This window comes from Mus caroli, unplaced genomic scaffold (assembly GCF_978045245.1).
Source record: "Mus caroli unplaced genomic scaffold, Mus_caroli_1 scaffold_4, whole genome shotgun sequence".
Lineage (NCBI taxonomy): Eukaryota > Metazoa > Chordata > Mammalia > Rodentia > Muridae > Mus > Mus caroli.
Genome location: NW_028227259.1, coordinates 115203837 through 115227584, shown reverse-complemented (window position 1 = coordinate 115227584; position 23748 = coordinate 115203837). Strand labels below are relative to the sequence as shown.

The following is a 23748-nucleotide window of genomic DNA, read 5'->3' as shown; positions in this document are numbered from 1 at the left end:
ATGATAAAGCCAGGAGGAAACAGTGACCCCCAAGGATCCCCAAGGACTCCTAGGACAGCAGCAGAATCCTTTCAGAATCCTAGAGTTGCAAGCTCTGTGCTCTGAAGGCAGCTTCTATGAAATAACATTTAATTTCACAACAGCATCCTAACTACATGTGACAGTGTCCAAAGTTACTTGCTCAGATGCCTGTGCCCCATACTCACTTTGAACTATTTTTGTTAGAGTTTAGGAATCCCTTAAATTGCGTATGACACTCCTCATTACAACCACTTCAGATAACTAGCAAAAATCTATCATTCTAAGCATGTGTCAGCAAAGACCTAAGAAATAAGGGTTGGTGTTCACTAGAAGATTCAAAGAAAAGCTGTTAAAGCCCCAGAAAATGAAACAACTCGAATGGCCATCCATCCATTTAAAGAGTTAGATTGTCTTGGGGCCACACAGCAATTATCGACAGGGGCAAAATTTAAGTTCAAGGTTGTAGGATACCTAAACTCATACTCACCATTTTTGTTTCTTGGGCCATGTTAACAGACCCTGGAGTGAGCACCCCTTCTTCTCAACTCATAGAGTTTCTTAAAGAGAATGAAAGCGAGAAAAGACAGATTCCTACTGCAGAAATAAGAGAATCCAGTCACCAGAAGAGTCGTGAGCATGACAGGGAGGTGGCCTCAGTGAAAAACCAAGAGTGGTTCAGCAGCAGGCAGAGGCTGAAGGCTGAGGCAGGTGCACGGAGCCAAAGCGGGGTCCTAGGGGGCAAATCAGATGGGTAGAGAAACACAGTGCTCCGGAGAGAAATGAGGCCGGGAAGACCTTTGGAGGCATTTGTGCATTTGCATATCAGATTTCCTGACTCGAGAACATTTAATATAATGTAATTTATGGACCCTCCTGACAATTAATATTCACTCACAGGAAGGTCTCTGTGGGCACCTGAAATTAATTTTGAAGCCATTAAAAGAGACAGAAGGTTACTCTCAATGAAAAATCCTGTGGCGAAGGTATCACCTCCCCTATTAAGTATCTGAGAGTAATTGCATAAAAGGAAACCCCATTGTTTCTAAAGGTGAGCAGATGAATGGCTTTCAAGTTGCCATCTTACTGTTTGGTAAAATCCTAAAGTTTCCCAGAGCTCAGATGCACGAGGTAGCAGGATGTGGTGAGTAATCTCCAGTCCCCAGGGTTTACTGGGGTTGCCTTTGCTTCAGAGGGTGTTATGTCAATATAAAAATAATGCAACAGAACATATAACATGCAGCTAAATGTCGCTGAGACAATGTTACATTTAAAAGGATACATTATGACAGCCAAGTTATGGGAACTATGGATGTGTCTTCAACAGGGGAATGGGTAAAGAAAATTTGCAAGAAAATTGACACAAGAGGAGATAACCCTACTGAGTGAATCATCATGTTTTCTCTCAAATGTAGCTCTTAGACTTTATACAGATACATGGTATCATTGCCTATGTGGTGTGGATATAGAAACAAACTGTCTCTGAGAGGAGCAAAGAAGACCAACTGGAAGAGTGTTGAGGAGAGCCTGTCCCAGTACAGGTGCCCACGGAGTGCTGTCACATACCCGAGGCATGAGCAACAAAACATCAAATAGAGCGAATGAGCACAGATCACAGGCTGAGCTTTTCAAGCTGGCGGGCGTGGCCACTACTCAGAGCACTTCAAATTCTAATTAGTGAGGCAGTCAAAGGGTAAAAGTTGCCTAAGCTGGCAGGACAAACTGCCATCACTGGCAGGAGGTCTGCATTACTGGAGAACTCAAAGGATCAACCAAAGTCATGGGCTGATGAAATTGCTATGAGAAAATTACACTTGGCTATTTATGAATTCGGACTCATCCTTTTCCTGTGCTGGTATGCCAGACGACACAGGGGGCCACATCCACAGGCTCGATGAGGATGCAGGAAGACCTGTCTCAATGTATGTGAGCAAGAAGTATAAAGAATAAATGAAGGAGAAGAGCTGGTTCTTGCATGGGCGACTCCCTATAGTAATCATTTTCCCACACTTAGCATGTACAGAGCTCAAACAGAAATCCAAAGGGAAGATTCTCCAGAGTGTAACAAGTGATCCTGAAGCGCTAAAGCAGGCAGAGTAAAGTATAACATCTTCCAAAGAAGCAGAAGTGGGAGCTTGTCGAAGCAGGTGTGAGTGAGCGCATCACACGGTAACAATACTTAACACACAGTTTCAAGATGCAGTGAGGTGATAGACACTCCAGCCCTTACAAAACATCCAAAACCTGTACAGAAAACAGAGACTCAGACAGGAACCAGACCTGGAGGCACACACCTGTAATCCCAGCACTTGGGACACTGAGGCAGGGAGATCACAAGTTCCAGGGCGACCTAGGCTATACAGATGTGAGTTCCAGGCTAGCCTGAGCCACAGAATGAGACCTCGTTGTCTCCAGAGAGTGAAGTTGTATATGGAACAATTGAAAACAATTCATCCGACTGACCAAAGCCACACAAACAGAATGACACGCCCTTGACACAGCAACTGAGGCAGAAGCTCGTGAGTTCGAGGCCAGCCTAGTCTACACAGCAAGCTCCGGGCCAGCAGGGCCACACAGTGAGACCCTGTCTCTGAACACACACAGACGGGATGCTAATTTTTAAACTTACCTAGCAGAGTTTTATATTCTAATATTAACGCCTCATGTTGGAGCAGGCAAGGAAGCAAAACCCAGGCCCCATTGTTGGTGAGACTGGAACAGACTTCTTGAGGGCAATTTACCTGAGTGCTAGAAGATTCAAGAAGCATTTCCCAGAGAAGCTGGTGTGTTGTAACGCAGCCCAAGGAAAAGATAAAACACAATGCAGCTTTCATCGGCTTAGCCACTGTGGCACTGCCTCCCATTCTATAATTCCAAAACACCTGCAACCCCTAAATATGGAACCGTGAGAGGGGCAGGAGGCTGGGATCATTATGAAGAAGACTTTACATTCAGGAGAAAAAGATAAGTGGAGGAGGTTAAAAAACAATCCTACAAACGGGTTTTCAGCTTTGATTTGAATCGACCCAAACAGAACTGCATATGGCGAACAGAGTGTGTCCGAAATGGTAACAGTATGGTGGCAAAAGCTTAGTTACCTCCATGCATTTCTACGCAATTGTTCAAAACAAATATTATCTTTAAAGAAATGAAACTCTTACCAGGTCAGCATAATGCAACAGATATCCCAGCATCTCAGCCATTTCCTGAAGACCCCTTGAGACGATGACCAGTCCCTGGCTTAACTCATAGCGACCTAGCATCGATCGAGACAGCACTCACTGCTGGTTGCTAAGCAGAGTCTTCACATCTCAGTGTACTAAACGCCTGGCTGGGGCGGGGGTGGAGTGGGGTGGAGGGGTGGGCGCTGTATGTATATGCTCACACCGAGCCCCGCCTGTGCCTGGGGCTTCTGGAGGAGCTGCAGATATAAGAATTCCCAACTTGCCTATGAGAACTTCCAGCTAAACACAACATACACTATTGTGCTGCTGCCCTTTGCCCACTCCTCCAAGGTCTGACACAGTGAACTCCAGGATTATTACTAGGTAGTTTTCAACAACATAGGAATAAAGACATTTAGTTTATCACATATAAGGTAAACAACAGCATTAAAAAAAGAAAAAAAAATTTAAAGATTCAGTGTGGGCTGGAAAGAGCATTTAGCATTGGAATACTTGTCTAGCATGCACAGGGTCCTGGGGTCACTCCCTACCATCATATGAAGAGGAGGAGAAGCTAAGAGAGATGCTGTGTCCACAGCATCCATGATCCTGGAACAACCCAAGTGTCAAATTAACAGCAGGGAATGACAGCAGGTCTGAGTGTTGTGTTAACTCACTGTAAGGAAAACACAGTACGACCTCGCTCAGACCTGGGGCCTGGAAGTCAAGCCCTAGAGTTTGGAGGTGCAGAGATGGCAAGGTGCCCACCAATGTGGAGATGAAGTGGGAAGGGAACACAGTCAGTCATGTGGAATGAACAAATCCTGAGTTCTTGGATGCACCAGGAAACTACTACGGTCATGTCATCTTGTATATCTGAGCTTTGCTGAGAAAGTCCATCTCAAATGCTCTTACCAAAAGGAAAGGAAGAATTAGTGAGCACTACTATATGTCAGATCACAAGCAGAGTTATGAGCCAAAAAAATTCAGAGAGGTGCCAAGAATCTAATAGTACATTTCAAGAACATGGAAGCCATTCTAAAATTCCAGAGGCAAACAAGAGATACACCCAGGTCCACATTAGTCTGGGAACAGAAGGCATGCTCTCGAGTGACACCAAGCAGGAGTTTGGACCTGTAGCAAGAGGCGTCAGAACGTTCAAACCAGAAGAGGACGGCTAAAGTTGTTACAACCGTCAGCATCTCTAACTTGGAGGGGAAGTTGAACGGTGGGGTTCAACTTGGAAGAGAATGCAGTGTCCAAGAGGCTCAGGGAGAGCCCAAGTTCTATTCCTGGTGGAGGGAAAATGAAGGATGGAGGGGAGGGCTTCACAAGGGTCATGGCAGCTAAATGCATTCCATCCTTCACAGGGGGACAGAAGAAAATGTGTTTAAAGCTAGCCCTGTAAGGGGCTGTCTTCTGTGGATAGGCTGGGCTGTGGGCTTCCTGATGGGCAGGTCTGCAGTTACTACAGCAGTGGACGTGCCACGGACCAGGAAGGTGGCAGGTGCCTGCGCAGGTGGCCACTACATGGTCAGAGAGTTGGAGAGAGGGAAGAAGCACTGGTGTCACGCGGGCCCCTCTGCTCTCATGTCAATCATTTCCAAGAACACACTGCACATTGATAGTTCACACACTATAAATAATCCCAGGCGATAGATAAGCCCAGAGACAGAAAAAACATAGCACGAGGGAGACCCAGGGGACGGCTGCACCAGTGAGAGTCTCTACCCTCCCAAAGCTGGGCCAATGCAAACACCTCACAGGTGAGAAAAGAACAGGTAAATAAAGGTCTTGGCATATTTGTAGATAGTTGTCCCACCCTTCAGGACCTGGCCAGCTCTTACTTCTTAATGCCATTGGTACTTTTGTCTTTGCAAGCCCCGTTGTCCACAGGGAGTTGCGGCACACACCTTTCTGTAGCCCTGGCTCTCAGGTGGACAGGGCAGGAGAAGAGTCCAGTGTGGTCTACACAGAGCTCCAGCCTAACCAGGGCGGTGTCTACAAAGTGAGACCCAGTCTCAAAATAAACAAGGAATAAACATAATAAGCCCGGCTGGGCTTTTGGAACGGAAGATAAGCGGGGGAGGATGAAAGTGCTGACAAAGCCTCCAAACACCTTCCTACGAGAGCAAATGGCCAGCCATGCACAGAGGCGAACACCTCTTTAAATCCGGCCCTCTCACATTTCCTTAAAATAACAAAGCAGTGAAATGAAATACGGTCTTCATGTGCTCCAGCCTAGTTCAGAGGTCTCAGCAATGCTACTTGCTGGGGCTAAAGGTATCTGCTTTTCCTTCCTTTCAAAAACAATTTTTTTTTTGAAATTTGTTTATTGGTGTGTGTGTGTGTGTGTGTGTGTGTGTGTTGTAGATCAGAGGATAACTTAGCGGGATAGGGGAGGGGGACAGTAGGTTCTCTCCTTCTACCACGTGGTTTGAGGGATGGAACTCCAGTTGTCAGGCTTGCAGTCCCTCCTGAGCTGCCTCAGTAACGGCTTTCCTCCCACTTGGTACAGGATCTCACTGTGCTGTCCAGGACAGTCTCTTGCTTCTAACTGGATCCATCCTCCTGCTCTATCTTGCCAAGAGCTGGGACTCCAGGCTCTCTGCATGTCCGGTATTTTCAAATGCTGTTTTAAAATCCCGGATTCTTTTTAGCATGGGTGCCCGATGATAACCCCAGAAACCTGAAGTTGCTGGCTGTTGCTTAAATGATATAATTGTAATAACATCCCATTGTAAATCTCCAACAAGCAAATATAACTGAACATATGAACTGACTTATAAACTTATCCTTCCCCCCACTTTGACCCTTTTTTGTTGTTGTTTTGTTTTGTTTTTCTGTTTTAGTGTTTTGTTTTGTTTTGTTTTGTTTTGTTTTTTGAGACAGGGTCTCTCTGTATAGCCCTGACTGTCCTGGAACTCACTCTGAAGACCAGGCTGGCCTCGAACTCAGAAAACCGCCTGCCTCTGCCTCCCAAGTGCTGGGATTAAAGGTGTGCGCCACCACCGCCCAGCTGCCATAATTTATAAAACTGCTTTAATGGAAGGGAGCCATGGAATTCCAGGCACTACAGCAGCACTTCACGTATGTTATACATGACCCTATACAACTGTGCAGCCATAAAGCAGGACAGTGAAGATCAGTCACCAATCCCCGAATAGAACAGAAGAAAGGAAGGTGGCCCCACAGCCAGGATGTGCAGCTACAACTCAGGGCTGGGTACACCTGAAACTCAAGTCCACCCTCTGCCCAAGAGCAGACAGGCAGGCTTTCTCACTGTGCCAGCTATGCTAGATATCGACTTTCAAAGAAAGTCACAGTCGACACTGCAAGTACAGTCTTCACTGTGACATTTGGCTCTTCCCATAAATTCATCAGGCTTCTCTCAAAGAAACAAAATGAAGGAGGGACAATCGTAACACTAGATCACAAACAAAGCTCGTGTGAGCTAGTGTGTCACCAGACACAGTTCCCTGCCAGTTTCCCTGTGAGTTTCATGGCACACTTGAAGGGACTTAGAACGACGCACCTGAGCAGGCTGCTTGCTCCTGACGTCAGAGACAAGACCTTCTCTCTTTGTACATACCCAAGGACTATGCAATTGACATTCAGTACTTGATCAGGTATGACAGTCGCAATGACTATGAACTTCCGGAGATGTTAAGGCGCCCCACACGCTTCCTGCACAGATAAAGGGGCTCTGCATTGGCTTGCAAGTGAGTTTCCTACCTCCCGGTCCTTGAGCTTCATGGCGAGCACCAGCTGATGCCTGTGGTTTGTGAGGGCCTCTCGGTAATTCCCCTTGGAAAAGAATGCAGAGCCTAGGTTCCCATGAGCTCGGCATTCTCCTGTCTGGTCACCTGATTTGGATTTAAGGAGAAAAATTCTCTAAGTTACAGCATTATTTATAACATATATGCTTCTGTTAAAAGCCACAAATTTACTGGCTAGGATTTAAGTTACTTTCCTTTAGACTCCATACCCGGAGATAAGATCCCAGAACCTAACTCTGTGGACAAATGTTATTACTGTAACACACACGTGCATGGGGGGCAGAGGGGTCTCGGAAGGGAGGGTGCAGACCGAGACACAAGCCAGCTGCTGTTGGGGGTGTCCTCCTCGCTTTGCAGATGACCTTTGGTTCTGAGCAATTATCAGCTTGCTGGTTCAGCCATTTGACTCCGGGCCTCCTCTCATACATCACTTCTCTATGAGTATCTGATGGCAGATCCCCACAGCCCTCCTTCCTGTAACCTGAAAGTCCCTGGATAATCATCAGTACAGCAGCGGCCACAGTCACAGCCATGCCTCCTATTCTCCCCTGCAAGGAGGCAGGAGGCTCACAGGATAAAGGTTGGCCTGGGCTACATACTGCGACCTTGCCGCCAAAACACCAAGAAACAAAGTCCCAAGGCCCCAGTTAGTAGGTGGCAGTGACATCACACCATCATCTGTCTCCACAGTGCAAGTTCTGAACCTCGAATATGCTGTGCCCACCCCTCACCCGACTTCTCCTTTGTTTCATCTGAGACACACTCTCACTGTACATCTCTGGCTGGCCTGGAACTCACAGAGATCCACCTGCTTCTGCCTATCAGCGTGGCCTGCCACACCCAGCCTGTTCTATGTATTTGACAAACCTTGGTGGGTTCTCTTAGAGGCCAATATTAAAATGAAGTTGAGTCACCCACAGACCCAGCAACTGGGACCTTAAAACTGTGAGCTGGAAGGCCATGAAGAAGATTCTGAACATGCTCATCACATTGCAAGGCCTCCTGGGAGCCTTGGACCCTTACTGTACGAGGATCCTTGAAACCTGTGACCCTGAAGCTAAATGTTTTGTTGCATGCAGGCGGGACACATACCTAAGGTCTTGGCTACATCCAAGTCTTGCTGCATGTACCCAGTGCTCTTCTCTGTGTTGCCAAGAGACCAGTGTGCACTGCTCAGGGCGGAGAAGACAGAGCCTCTCAGTTTGAGGCTGCAAGTGCCAATCTTCAGGGCAGCTTCTAAGACAACCACGGAAGCCCCATGGTGGCCGGCTGTCAGGAGCTCCTGCCCAACCACAGACACGACCACAAAGGGACTCTTGTCCAGTTTCATTTTCTGAAGCTGCTGGTAAGTGGGCTCCAGGGTGTCTGAAGAAAAAGAAAACAAGAGAATGAAGATTGGTAGGCACAGCGGTCTTTCCTTTATGCATTAGAAACATGTCTGCAGTCTGGTTCATGCACAAGCTCTCCAGGCTGGAACCTCCCACCACATGATGGCCTACAACCAGTGACACCCACCCATCCCCAGTTCCTTCCCCTGTGGGCATGGCCACACTCATCCTCTCTTCTGGTTTTCATGGCTCACAATGCAACACATCTCCTGAAAGGTCCTGGTCTATCTCGCTCCTCCTCAGAGCATTACAAGGCCACACTTCTGGCCACCCTCCGCTGGGTACCACCCTCCACTTTCCAGCTGATACTCTGGTTCAGATACTCCTGTATCTAAACACATCTTCATTTGTGGATTGTATTGTACAGTTTCAGTATCAATTTGTTTTAGAATTGTTCCACGTTTGCTCAGTAGGAATATTTCCCAGATAAGCCTGTTGCCTACTGTGAATGAGAATTCTGCAAAAGCAGCTGCACCTTGGAGGCTGAGTGGCTCATTAAAATTGTGGTCACTGCAGGTGTTGGAACATGGAAGGTCCAGAGCTTCACTGCAATCGGTCTTGGACCATCTTTAGCCTAGTAAACAGCCATTATCTCTTGGAACAAATAGTAAAACTACAGATTTTTCACCAACCAAAGAGCAGAGGGTGGTGTGTCCGGCGGCATCTTAGGTCTCTGACAGGGTTCTCCCACCCCAACTGCTGTCGCCTGCCTTCAGGACGCAGTGGCAGTGAATTCAGAAAGTGTCTTGATTCATGACTTTTCTTTCTTCTGTCACCATAGAAAAGTTAATGAAATTGCTACCTTATTGGAACATGGAATTTGGGGTAAGCTAAATCTGTGTCCCTAGGCCACCCTAACTCATATCTGGATCCCAGATAAACTCTCTCTTATCCCCTTTGAGGCAAGAGATGTGTTTTTTCTGTCAGCTATGTTTTATTTTGAGTAGCCAAGTAGTACACTGAAGAGCTCTGATAAAATCCCATCCTCTGTCTCACTGGTGAGTGAGTCTTGAACATGCCTATCGTCAAAAGCAACCTGCTTGTAATCTCTCCTAGAAGATACAGTAAAGGGTATCCACAAAATGCCAACCATTCTCAAGGCTACTTCTGACACTAACACACACACACATACACACACACACCCCAAAACACCAGCAAGCCAAGCCAGAAGAAAACCATCTCCTGTACCAGGGTGAGCTTTAAGGTGATAACATTAATGTTTAGCCCATTTTATCTTCCAGTGGCAACAGTCAGGGGTGTAGGTCAGAGGTTATTAAGCCATGTGGGGACAGTTCCATTTGCGGGGGTTGGATAAGGACGACAAGCTCCTGCCCCACCCTTCCCTATTTTCTTTAGAGATAATAAGAGTTCTGACTATGCCCGGAAACCTCCCTCACAGTAGTGGTTCCAATAATCCATGCACCAAGCCTGCAGCCATGCTGGTCTCTTTAAACCTCACCTCCTGGCCAAAGGCCACAATTTATGACTTTTTCAGTTCTCTGCTAAGGAGCTCTCTCGCCTGAGTCAACATCGCCAGGGAAACCCTGAAGCTCACTGGTGCCTAAAGCATTTTCCCTTCAATCAGATCAGTAAACAGAGAACAAAGAACATTTTTACTCCTGTCAAGATGCAAGCAGCAGCTTGCTAGTGAGCAGTAACTGGCCAATGGGGTTAAACACAGAGAGCACAAGCAGCAGCAGAGAGCAGGAACTGCTACACAGAAGAGGGGCAGACCCCAGAATGCCAAGAGCAAGATCCCGCACCCTGCTGTCGTGCTGTCGGCCAGGTCGGGCCTGCAGACAGTGGTGTTCAGCAGTGAGCACCTCACTTCCCCAAGCAAACCAGAGATGAGACACCAGCAGTACCACCATTTTCAAACAAAGATCTGAGCATTTATCTGATTCAGCTAAGGTTAATCAGACGGGGTCAGAGGCAAAGTCAGAGTCCACTGCAGGGCTCCAGGCCACTGAGTGGCCCAAGCAGGAAGATTTGGTTGCAAGCTACAGAGAACTTGATGGCTTTTAAGTGGAAATCCACTGAGTTATGCAGTGGACCGTGGAGATGCAGTCTCCAGCCCCTGGCAGAGCACTGTCACTGAGCACAACTCTCAGAAAAGGATGTTGCCATCCATTACAATAAATTCTATGTGACCCCTCTCTTCACTAGATCTGTAGTTTCTGATTCAAAGCTTGGGTCTCGGCTGCAAAGGTGAGTGGGAACATTGGGACTGGATGCTTCAGCTTTTATAGTAGAAGGCAGAAAACAGGTATTCCTGACAGATGGGGAAGGTGCTCAGCCGCCTGTCCTGAAATGACAGAGGCAGGCATAGGCCCAAGCTTGAGAACAAGACAGGCTTTCCCACAGCAAAGGTGCAGCCCTGAGACAGCAGCAGAGATAACACTAACAGAGGACCACGGGGAGGAGCTGTCCAGAAACCCCCAAGAAGGAAAGAGAAACCTCTACTTGGGCCAGTTTGGGGGTAGATGGGAGGGAAATTATAAAGAAAAAAGGAAATCCCCATTCAAAGTGGACAAAAAGAAACTATAAGTACATTAAGCACTAAATACACTAAATACCACTGCCAAGCAAAATGTAAGGTGACTTGAGAGCCATGTTACCCAGGGTGCTCAAGCTTCAGGGGGTGGAGCTTGACTTGTTAAAGGATAGCTTTTAAACTCTTTGCTGCTTTTATTCTAAGTGGGAGGCACCTTAAGGGAAAGGGGTATCTTAGACAGGGAGCCAGGACGAGATAGACACAAGGGCTGGTTTGAGCTGACCAGGCATTTTAGGTAGTAGTGGGAGCTGATGTGGCTTAGTGGGAAAGACAGTGAGCAACGGCTGAAAGAACATGTCTGTCCTTCAAAATTGACCTCACACGGCCAAGTGCAAGGGCAACGGCTGTGGCTATGGTTACGCACACGTGTATATGTGCACACGCACTTGGTTATGTGTGCACACAGACACCTATGTACATGTGTACATCTCTGCGTATATCTAAAGATACAGAGCATCCACTTCACGGTATGTAATTTCCTTTTAAAAACTTATCTGCTTAAGCTGAGATTATATCTCTTAGATCACTAGCCAGAATCTCCAGTCAGCAGTTGGGTTGAGAGGGGAGGGAGGAGTTAGGGTTTTTCTATGTTGCCCAGGCTGGTCTCAAATTCCTGGCTGTGAGCCATTTTCCCATCTTAACCTCCCAAGTAGCCAGGACCACAGGATCAGGCCACTGTATCCAGCCAACTGTGTTTCTTTTGATGAAAGAGATTGTAAGACACTTTTTAAAAATCTAAAGATAATCTCTGAGACAGTTTCCAAGTCTGTTGCTCTAATTCCTGTTCTAAGATAAACTTGTGCTATCATCAGAGGGACTAATTTTGTGATTTTTAGCAGATTAGACAGAACAGAATTTTGGCAGCCTGTAGCTAGTCAGATGTTTTTCTTTCTAGAATTTATGCATAATACATGAAATAACCAGCGGCAAACTGGTTCCATAGGAATATAAAGGCCCTTTGCAATGCTGACCAAGCCCCTGCTGTAGGTTTTTGAAATGTAAAGTCCTTGGGAATTTAAGAATAAAGTCGCACTTCCTGACACTCCGGGAGCCTGTGAGAATGTAGCAGAGGCTGATAGGAGGTCGGTTGGTCGCCCTCTGCTAAGAGGCGTGCCACACTTGCCAGCTCTGAGAGGCACAGCTCTCCACACTAGAACACTTCTGAACTGGGGATTCCCCAGACACTTGATCTACACAGCTTAATATCCATAAGTGAGTTGAACAATAAGGAGGGACTGTGTGAGAGCATCTGCTGCATCAGAGTCTGCCCAATCTAGAAGTGGAGGGTACAGTCAGTCCCCAGCCGGAGTTCTGAGAACTGTCGATGTACCAGAGACCCTAAGTGGTCCAAAGGCCAGCGCTTCACGGAGGAAATGGCATACTGTAAATCACAGTGTTGTCTAGGAAGTCAGGTTTCTGATGGTGAGACCGGAGTGTGACTTCCAGTGAGGGTACATGAAGGAAAGGGGAACCTGGGTACCCTGTGAGCACCAGGAAAGGAAGAATTGCATCTGCAGAGGAGAAGGCCTGCAGGGCCTGCCTCACTCCTGTGGTTCCTGGAACATTATGGGATGGGCATCATCCTTCCCACCTCACAGAAAGGGGGGGGGCAGAGGAAGCAATGGCATCTCAGTGTCCGTAGGATAGCAGACGGCATCTCTGGGACCAGATCCCTTTCTTGTGAGAAGAAAATCCATGTTCCTCACGTAACATTTCCAAAGCAGGGCTCTTGTGAAAAGGGACTGGGTCTAAAAGAGCCACAGAGGGAGGGTGTTCACAGGGGGCAGACACAGACACAGAATGAAGGGGAGGCCTTCAAACTGAGTGAGAAAAGCCCAAGCATTTGCCAGCCATCCTCAATGGGCACTGGCTAAAGCAGTCTCCATGGATCTGTCCAGAGTTGATAGGATCACAGCAGGTGACAGCTGACAAAGGCAACCATCGTTAGATGACTGAACTAGCAGAAGAGAAGGGAGAGACACACAGGAGTCCTCAGCAGTCCTTAGAGAATGGCTGTTGGTGACCTCGGCCTCATTCTGCATCTGTGTTATGGAGCCCACAGCAGGCACAAGCCCCTCAACATCCAAATTCCTTAAGCATCTACACAACACTGAAAGGCTGGCTCAGAAAAAGAGAGAAACAGCCCAGATGACAAAAAAAAAATCAAGATGCCCTCTCAATTTGTATTCATCTTTAGTTCAATATTTGGTTAGTGGTTTAAGACAGATACATGTACTGTGATGTAACCATAGAGAGATACATGTATCATGACATGGCCATAGAGAGATACATGTATCATGACCTGACTATAGAGAAATAGATGTATTGTGATGTGACTATAAATAGATACATGTATTATGACATGACCATAGAGATACATGTATTGTGACATGACCATAGAGAGATGCATGTATTATGACATAGCCATATCCACAAGAAAGTTTACTCACAATTGGTTTGTGCGCATGGGTGAAATGATAAAAATAAAGTAAATCAGATAGTTTGTTTAGGAGAATAGAGAACAAAAATAAAAATCAAATTAATTTTAACACAGACAGAGATATATATTTATATAGGAATAAAATTATATTAATACAGGCTGATCCTTCTCTTTCTCTTTGCAGTCCTGAGATTGAACTCAGACTCAGTATGCGTTAGGCAAGTGTGTTATAATGCTGAGCCATATTCCCAGCCCTAAGATGAAATCTAGCCTTAAAAAACAAAACAAACAGAAAACAAAAAAACTGGAGCTGGAGGGAAGGCTGGGGGGTTACAAGCAGTTGCTGCTCTTTCAGAAGACACAGGTTCAGTTCTCAACATTCACGTGGCAACTGACAATCATCTATAACTTCAGTCCAGAGGACCCAGTACCCTCCTCTGGCCTCTAAGGGCACTGCATACATGTGATACTCAGACATACGCAGATGCAAACAAAACACCCATAAGAATTAAACATAAAATTGTAGGCATTTTTATGCCGTGTATTTTACAGAAGCACCTGAGCTAAGGAGGTTTTTAGGGTTTGTGTGTGTGTGCGTTGGGGGGGGGTGTTTGTTTGTTTTTCTGTTGTATTTCAGGATTACAAAACAGGCCAGGCAGCATGGCACACACTTGGGAGGTGGGAGGATTAGGATTTTCAGGCCTGCCTTAGCTACCCTGTGGATTTGAGAACACGCTGGGATGAATGACATCTTGATTCAACAAACAAAATAAGACAACAAGAGAACGCAACAGATCAAATCTGTTTGCCTCAGTGTCAGAAATTTTGAGAAACGCAGGATGCTAACAATGTCTGTAAAGCACAAGGAGCAAATAGTGATGGTTCCGAGTCGCCGCCACACACCACAGAGCAGGGCTTCTGGATGCAGGAGGGTGCGCATGCGCAGGACCACACCTTGCAGATCCACAGGCCGAAGAAAGGATGCTCAGAAGAGGCCCACTGGAGCAGAGTGAGGGGGAAAGGAGATGCTAGAGCAAGCGGGGCTCGTGAAATGTGAGGGAAGAGGAAAACATGGAAGGACTCCAGACACCTGTAAGAAGCAGGCTTTTCTCCACTGCAAAATGGGAAGCAGGGACCCTGAGGACGACAGCTGATCTGACCCCGCAGGGAAGATTTAAAAAAGAAAAAATCAAAAACCAAAAAAACCAAAAAAACACATTTTTCTCAACAAATTGCTTCAAAGCCAAACAGGTGCCATTCTGTGGATACCAACACATTTGGTGCAGCATCCTCGGGTAGCCGCAGGGCTGCCTCAGGATGAACCAGTGTTGTCTCCATGGACTAAATAAAAGTGTTCCGTGTACATTCTTTAAAAGGTGTTGTCAATCCTTGAAGAAGTTCCATGCATATCCTTCATGGAGGGAGAAATAAAAGAAAATTAAAAAACAAAACAAAACTCTAGGAAATGGTAAAGAAGATAGGTGTTGGCTTGTTCACCATGTTCCCCTAGAAGTCCTGGAGCCCCAAGTGGTTTGCTCTGAATCACCGTTTATTGACAGGGAGGCTGGCCCTGGGGAAAGCCTTTAGTCCCTGAAGCAAAGATGACTTGAAGAAAAGTCTCTTGCCTCTTTCCCCTGAAGACATGAAATGTCCAACTTCAGGAAAATACCTTCTCGAGAGAGCTAACCGCTCAGAGGCAGGAGTACTGTCTGGTTCATCCGAGTTTTATCTGGCACATATTTGAGCTAAGTACAATGACAGGCAGCGAATTAAAGTGCCTAATGCTGCAAACACGTAAATCTGGATGAAATGATACTGTCAGCAAGACTTTCAAGTTCATTATCTAGAATCAACATTAAAACTCAGACCATTTAGCTGGGTGTGGTGGCGCACGCTTTTAATCCCAGTACTCAGGAGGCAGAGGCAGGCGGATTTCTGAGTACAAGGCCAGCCTGGTCTACAAAGTGAGTTCTAGGACAGCCAGGGATATACAGAGAAACCCTGTCCAAAAGAAAAAAAAAAAAAAACCTCAGACCATTTATATGGCGAAGACAGAGTTCTGCTTGACATTAGCTACTGGCATAAGATGACTACAGGCCACAGATCCGCCTTCATGTCAAGTGACAAGCTGGTGTGTGGGTTTCATCAAAAACTTCCCCAGTGCTCATGTGTCAAAGCTCAGTGAGTGCTACAATGTTTGCCCAGGACTCTTCAGATCCTGAGTGAGACCTCCTAGGACCACAGAATAAACAAGAATAAAACCACTGCGCTGCAGTAAAGACAGTTGGCTCAGGGCTGTCGAATTCCTCCAGCCTTGCCCCGGGACCATCTCCGTGTGTTCTCAGTTTCCTCAGAAGTTCGATCAGAATAAAGCAACAGAGAAAAGTTTCCACCTTACTTTTCCTCTCCTTTGAGGGCAACACTCAGCCTCTTTGTGTTCCTCTGAAGATGTGAGATGCTGCCCATGGCTACACACACACACGAGCTTTAAGAAATACAAGAAAGAACAAGGCAGACATGGTAGCTTACACCTGTAATCCCACCATCAGGAAACTGAGACAGTAGGATTGCTGCAAGTCCCAGGCCAGCCTGGACTATACAGTAAGATCATGGTAACCTGGGCTACAGTGTGAAACTCTCTCAGGAAGAAAGAATGGAAGTGTGGCTGGGAATTCCCAAGGGAAGCTGGGATGATGCAAGGTTGAACGGCCAGTCACAATTTCTCCCAGGTTACATTCAGCTCCATAAGGAACCACTCCCTGACCACCTCTGTGCCTGACCGGACATCCTGATAAAGAGACTAAAAGCCTTTACAATGTACTAACTTAACAAAACCCTACCGTCCACCAATGAATGGACTGGCTAAAGAAGTCACAGGCAGCTTCTGAGACCATAGCTAAGAATCGCACATCCTGCTGCAACCTACCTCTCTGGTATTCCTACCAAGGTGATAACTGACTGTAATTTTTCATTTATAATGTTCTTTGTTCTCTTACTATACAACTCCACAGAACTCCATCCACATTGGGAAACATGGAAGGGGGCAATCTAAACTGTGTGTTCCAGAGGCCATGGTTACTCATATTTGGCTCCAGAATAAATTCTCTCTTAATCCCATTGAACTGACTCCTGTGTTTTGCATGGAAGGAAGGAAGGAAGGACAAAGGAAGGGAAGAAAAGGAGGGAGAGAAGAAGAGAGAGGAGGGAGGGAGAAAAGCCTAGCTTAATGTCTTCTCTTATTTTATTATTTTTAAAGGCTATATTTATTCATACAAGAAAATCAGCTTATTGTTGGAGGTATTATGGTTTAAAACCTTAAAACTAATCTAACAGTGGGAATGATTTAAATAATCCTAAAATATAAAGACATGAGCTCATCTGCCCTCATTAGACAGTTCATCACCAGCCTGCAGACCCCAACAGGTCCCTAGTCCTGGAAGGCTGCGTGTCAGCTTTCCAGTCACACCTGAAGACCCACATCTCACCTACCTCTCATGGGAGACTTCATGGCAGCTTCCACCATTCCCACCAGGAGCTGGAGACTTTTGGGGTCTTGAGCCAGCCCAGATGCAAAGGCTGCCAGGGCGTCCGCGTGACGTCCAAGGTACTGGAGGGCAACACCCTGTCGGAAGTATGCCTGGGGAAAGAACAAAGGTTCCCGTTTAGTACACTGCCATCCAGCGTGCCCACGGGGACTCTTTATCGGGGCTATGAATGAGAAACCTGTGGCTCAAAACCAGGATAAAGGGTGGATAACTAAGAACTCATTTCTTCTACACATCACAAATTATATTTCTTTCAAGAACTCACGCTTGAATTTTTCTTTTGTTTCTCAGACCCACTGACTCTGTTCTATTCATTGGCATTGGTCCTCATATTGCTTCTCGATGATGTGACACACAGTTCTTGGGCTGGAGCTATAGCTCAGTTGGTATAGTGCTCACCCACCGCGCACCACAAAAAGTCAATGTGGTAGCCCCACAGAAATTCTCATTCTTAACCAGACTGGTAGCCTGTAATCCTAGCACTTGAGAGACATGGGAAGAAGGAAAAATAGGTCAAGACTATATATCCTTGGCACCAGGGCAAATCTGAGACACCCTCCATAGCCTATTTGAAGATTTTCTGATATCTTACCAAGGTGCCTAGTATGGCACATTAACAACGGAGAATGAAATACAATTTCTGTCACATGTGCCCTGTCCCATCATGTGACCTGTCAGTCCCATCATGTGCCCTGTCACATCATGCTCTGGTTTGCTTCTTCTCTGTTGTGTGACAGAACACTGACCAAAAACAACCTGGGAAAGAAAAGGTTTTATTTGGCGTATGAATTACATTCCCTCGTCAACAGAAGGCAGAGACGAAAGCTGGGGATACACAGGAACAGAAGAGACCATGGGGGATGCTACTCACTGTTCACTGGCTCTTGCTGGCCCAGCTACCTTATTTGTATAGCTCAGGTCCAACTGCCTAGGGATGGAACTGCCCTTAAGAGACTGCTCACAGATGTGCCCATAGGCCTTTCTGAAAGAGGCAAGCCTTCATTTGAGTGCCCCTCTTCTCAGTGACTCTAGTCTGTGTCAACTTGACCAAAAATAATGATCATGGATACATCTTTGTTTAAAAACTCAGTTTGGATACATGCATATTTGTGGTTTTATTTGTTTGGGGGGGGGGGTTGAAGGACTGTTCTTCCTGCTTGAATCAGAATCTCATGATGTAGCCCAGGTTTCAAACTACTTGTGGCTATACTTCTGCCTCCCTTTTCTCACTTTACCTATGGTTACATGCTTTGTGGGGTTTTAAACATGGTTTCAAATAGTTACCTAACATACATGTACTTTGTTTCAAAACAACCAAGATTATAGTCCTTTGTATCCTTTAATGGGTTAGTTTAAAACTGGTAAAAAAAAAAAAAAAAAAAAAAAACCAATGTGAACAAAGTTGACTAGATGACTGTCAGCTAACTGAAGAAATTATCAGAGAACTGGGAAATGTTTAACTATAGAATTCTCTTTAAATTCTGTTTGTGTGTGTGTGTTCCAACTTGTGTGTGTGTGTGTGTGTGTGTGTGCGCGCGCGCGCGCAAGCACGCATCAGCCTAAGGTGCTGTTCCTCAGGAACCATCCACAGTGTTTCCTGTCTCTCTGTCTCTCTGTCTCTCTGTCTCTCTCTGTCTCTGTCTTTCTCTCCCCCCGCCCCCCCCATGGGATCATTAGCTTCATTGGGCACAACTATCTGTCAGCCCCTGCCACAGCTGTGACTACAGCCAGGGCCGTCACGCCCTCTTCTTTACGTGGACCCAGTTCTTCATGTGGATTCTTTGCTTGTGGACTAAGGCTCTGGAGCATTCCATGTAAACAGTTTGCCAACTAAGTTATTTTCCCCAGACCCTAAACTTAGAACTTAAACCATGATTTGAAGTCAGTGTTGTGACGTAGCGTTGCTTTTCAAGTACACAGAGAACAATCCACTGAAAGAATGGAATGTCTCTGCAGTGTACAGGCATATATGAAGGCAAAACACCCATGCATATACAATAAAATAATAAGATAAATAAATCCATTTTTTAAAAAACATTATTAATGTGCTCAGTTTTTATACATCTGTCTCTAAATAAGTGGCTTCTTATTCTATCCACTCTTACAACATGGATTATCTTTGTTCTGTTAAACACACTTTACCATTTTCATAAATGATATTCATGAGATCTGAATGAAGTTTCAGACTCTCAAACAAGTGCTGAAAATATAATTCTACCATTTTCTATCACACGAGTACTCGGAGAACTTGAGAGCAGGCGACTTTCCTGTTTCCACGTAAACCCACTTCCTGCACTGTCGTTCTGAGGTAATCTGAAGACGTAAGACTACTCTGCTTTCTACTGAGAGCTAATCCCTAAGCAAACGATGCTCACGGGCTATTTTGTCTCTGTGGATTTGAACCAACAGCAGCTGTGAAAACGCAGGTGTGTAAGGTAACCCACCCGTGAGCACACTCTCCTCCCTCCCTCCCTCCCTCTAGCCTTGGCCACTGTTCCCATCTTCAATGTGTTTGCAGACGTTTTTTTTCATTACCCACCCACGTTACATTTCAGGGGATTTCAGTCATACATTCCACCTGGAAATAACCATCGTTCTATGGGTCTTGAAGAAACGCTTACCTACAAATATGCCCTGGATTATATAATATATGCACATGCAGCTTGGGTGTGGTGACACAAGTGGGAAATCCCAGGACCCAGGGAGGCTGTGACAGGAGAATAACTTAATGTTTGAGGCCAACCAGACCTGCACAGTGTGCTTCAGACCAGCCTGGGTGCCAGAGTGAGACCCTATCTCAAAATGAAAAATAAATAATAAATGCTTGATACATATAAATGTGTTGGGTATCTATATAATAAGAGTTCCTGCTAAGGGAGGGAGATAAAGAATATCTGGAGTTACTGGTTTCTGGTATGTATTAGAAGAAACAAAAATCTTAAATACTTTTAATTTTGAAAAGTCCTTGTATGCTTAGAACAAAACTCAATCATCAATTATTTCACTAAGAGATGAATGACTTCACAGTTTTTCAAGTGAAATGATGAAAAGCAGGTTGTATTTGGCTTACCCTGGAGAGAAAAAACAACCTCGGTAACAGATGCAGCTGTGAGCAACAGATACTCAAGGTAGACAGCAAAGACAGACTCCCAAGGTTGTCTTCTGACCCAACTTGTGTGCCAAGTCATGCCTAACTATATGCATACACACACATTTGTACACACATGTTCACACACACACATGCACACACATGTGACCAACATATTTTCACATACATGCACATACATACACATGTGTGAACACATGTTCAAATACATGCACATACACACATGTATGCACATACATGCACACACACACACCATTTGAAGGTGCAAGTTATGGTCTCAAGTGACATGGCAGTGCTAGAGACTCTGCTTGCTTTCATTTTCTTTGAACTCAAAATGAGATGAGATGGTGACACTGGACGGTGTGCCTTCCACGGCTTCTTAGATTCTTTTCCTCAGACGCAGAGAGAAGGTTCAGGGGCCTTCCTCGGTTCCACGCTCCCTCGAGGTACTGTCACTTAGTGTTCCACAGTGCACACAGGATGAGGCAGGATGTCTGAACAACAGGCTTTACGTTAGGTGCCCAGCAAGTGGGGCCTCCTGGATCTTTCCCCAGCAACAAGTCACTACAGAAGAAAATTAATTCTTTGGACTTCTGTGAGTGATATGCCACAATAAAACTTAAGCTGATGATGATGGAAATGAGATTGTAGTTTACTGTGACAGAGCAGAGAACTCAGCACAGCACCGGACACAGAATAGAATAGCCATCTTTGAAGGCTTAACAAGAACGCATGATTCCAGACTAAGAGCATGCATGGAATTCCAGTATATACTTAGGTATTAAAATACTAGTCATCCCATGGGTGAGCTCACCTGGCCCTACCTGCCACATCCCCTCCACAACATGCAGACGTAGCATAGACTAGGACCCACGCCCAGGGCCCTGGCCTGGTCTAGCCACAACCACCTGCACTCTCTGCAATCAATCTCTAGGCTTCCACAAAGAGCTGCCCTGCCAGCCCCCACCCTGCACAGCATCCAGGCTCTCCACTCAGCCAGCCAGACCCTGCCGGTCAATGTCCAGGGTTCAGCTGGACAGGTTATCTGCAGAAAAAGTAAGGGGAGAAACATCATAATGAAATTATACATCAGATGGGTGAGACGGACATCTAGAGACTATTCCACCTAAATACCATTAAATACACATTCTACACAGCAGCAAACGGAAGCTTCCTGAAATGCCGCATCCTGGGGAACGAGGCAAATCTTTACAAATTCAGAAAGATTGAAATAATTCCATATATTCCAATTGACCATAATGCAATAAGACTTAAAATTGACAGCAAAGAAATCTCTAGTAAATGCACAAACTCATGGAGATTAAATAACTCATTACTGGATGATGAATGGGTCAAAGAAGAAATAGAGACAGAAAGAAAACACAACACAGCAAAACCTCTGGGACACAATGCAAGCTGTCCTCTGAGAGAAATGTTGAGCTCTGAGTGCTTAGATTTCAGAAGTCAGCAAGGACACAAATAAATTATATATAGTGCATAAATTATATATATTACATACATAAATTATATATAAAACTCAATGAATCTAAGAGTTGGTTCTTTGGTTCTTTAAGATAAATGACATCAATAGACCATTGGCCAAACTAACTCAGAGAAAGAGAAGACCCAAGTTTAACAGAATCAGAAATAAACAGGGAAACATTACAAAAGATAGCAAGAAACTCAGAATTTTATAAAATAATATTGTAAAAAAGAAAACCCATACTCTATTAAGCTGGAAAATGTCTAGATTCAGCCAAACAACCAAACTTAAACCAAAAAGAGATCAACAACCTAAACAGACAAACAAGATTGAGAATAAAAAGTAAAAAGTCCTCTAGGCAAAACACATGCAGGCCCAGGTGGACACATAGCAGACTTCTACTAGACTTTCAAAGATGTGCAGCCTATTCTTAAAGCATGAAAGAAGGAAGGAAGGAAGGAAGGAAGGAAGGAAGGAAGGAAGGAAGGAAGGAAGGGGAGAAAAGAAAAGGAAGCAGGGCAGGGGAGGGGGATGACACACCCCTTAATCCCAGCACTTGGGAGGCAGAGGCAGGAGGAAGGGCCAGAGGGGGAGAAGGAGAGACAGAGGAAAGAACACTCCAAAACTCCCTCTATGAAGCCAATATCACTCTTAACGACAAAACCAGGCAAAGACACAAAGACAAAAAGAAAGCTACTAGCCAGCTTCAAACCTTCTCAGTGCTTGAAAACTGGACACAGACATATATTTTATCTATCCTGATCATGTTGACTTTATCCCTGAAATGCAAGCATGCTTCAACCTACCCAAGGCAATAAATGTAACAGACCACATAAATGGACTTAAAGACAAAACTCTCATGATCATCACCTCAATAGATGGAGGGAAGGCTTCTGACAAAATCCAACATGGCATCATGATAAGTCACAGAGAGGAGGAGGGGAGAATGGCTCAATGCAGCAAAAGTTATGTAAGAAAAACCCAGAGCCAATGCCATCCTAGTGGAGAAACCCTTGAAGCACCCATGCTAGAAACATGAAGGCAGCAGAGCCGCAATCCATACGCCTCTTCCATACAGAGCTTGAAGGGCTAGCTGGAGCAATACGGCAAGAGAGTGGTAAAGAGACACAAACGAAAAGAAGTGGTCAAGCTATTCTTATTTGCAGATGACATGAAACTATATGTTAGAGGTCCTGAAAAATTCTATGAGGAAACTTCTAGAAACAATTAACAAATTCAGCAATATGGCAGGATACAGAACCAACCTGATCAAATCAATAGCTCTTCTATACATCACTAACAAACACAAAGAGATCATTATAGCCCCAAAGAGAATAAAATATCTAAGAATAAACCCGACCAAGGAGGTAAAGGACTTTTACCATCCTTACATTTAAACCTTTTAATAAAGAGAGATACTAGAGAATGGAAAGACATCCCATGCTCATGGAGTGATGTAAAATTAATATTGTGAGAATGACCATTCTACCAAGAGATAGACTCAATGCAATCTCAATCAAAATCTCCTTTTGATTCTTCACAGAAACAGAAAAATAAATCTATCTCAAAATTCATATAGAATCACAAAAGACCCTGAATATCAAAAACAGTCTTCAGCAGACAGAACCACGCTGGAGGGCTCCACCTTCCAGACCTGATATGTTACAGAGCCGGAGGAAAAGGAACAATATGGTGCCCTTGCAAAGACAGATATGCAAGCCAGTGGAACAGAATCACAGACCCAAACGCAAGCACACATAACTTCAGCCACTTACTATTTGACAAAGACACTGTAAACACAAGCTGGAGGAAAGAAACCATCTTCAACAAATGGCACTTAACAGACTGGATGTCCACGGGAAGAGGAAAGAGGTACGCCCAACTAGCCCTATAGCTATCCTGTTGCACAAAATCGAGCTCCAAATGGATTAAGACCCTGAAACATGGAAACTGCCAGAAGAAAGCAGGGGCGGTTGTCCTGCATGAGGGAGATACCAGAGAGAGGCTTCCTGAATATGACTCTATTTGCCCCAAAATTAAAGCCAACAATTGGCAAGTGGGAATCGATAAAATTCAACAGTTTCTACACATGAAACAATCAGGGGGCTGGAGAGATGGCTCAGTGGTTAAGAGCACTGACTGCTCTTCCAGAGGTCCTGAATTCAATTCTCAGCAACCACATGTAATGGTTACACATGGTTCATAATCATCTGTAATGGGATCTGATGTCCTCTTCTGGTGTATCTGGAGACAGCTACAGTGTACTCATAG

The 23748-nt window shown here is 45.2% G+C and overlaps 1 protein-coding gene across 4 annotated transcripts in view; it reads right to left on the bottom strand.

The window, feature by feature from the left end:
* Window positions 1–23748, bottom strand: part of Ttc28 (tetratricopeptide repeat domain 28) — a 408048-nt gene that overhangs the window by 181054 nt on the left and 203246 nt on the right. For all 4 annotated transcript variants that reach the window (XM_029476931.2, XM_085837027.1, XM_029476933.2 and 1 more), the window contains 3 exons: window positions 16833–16980; window positions 8054–8326; window positions 6918–7048 (listed from right to left, as the gene is read on the bottom strand). In XM_029476931.2, the coding sequence (XP_029332791.1) occupies window positions 6918–7048; window positions 8054–8326; window positions 16833–16980 (552 nt within the window). The remainder of the gene's footprint in view (window positions 1–6917; window positions 7049–8053; window positions 8327–16832; window positions 16981–23748) is intronic.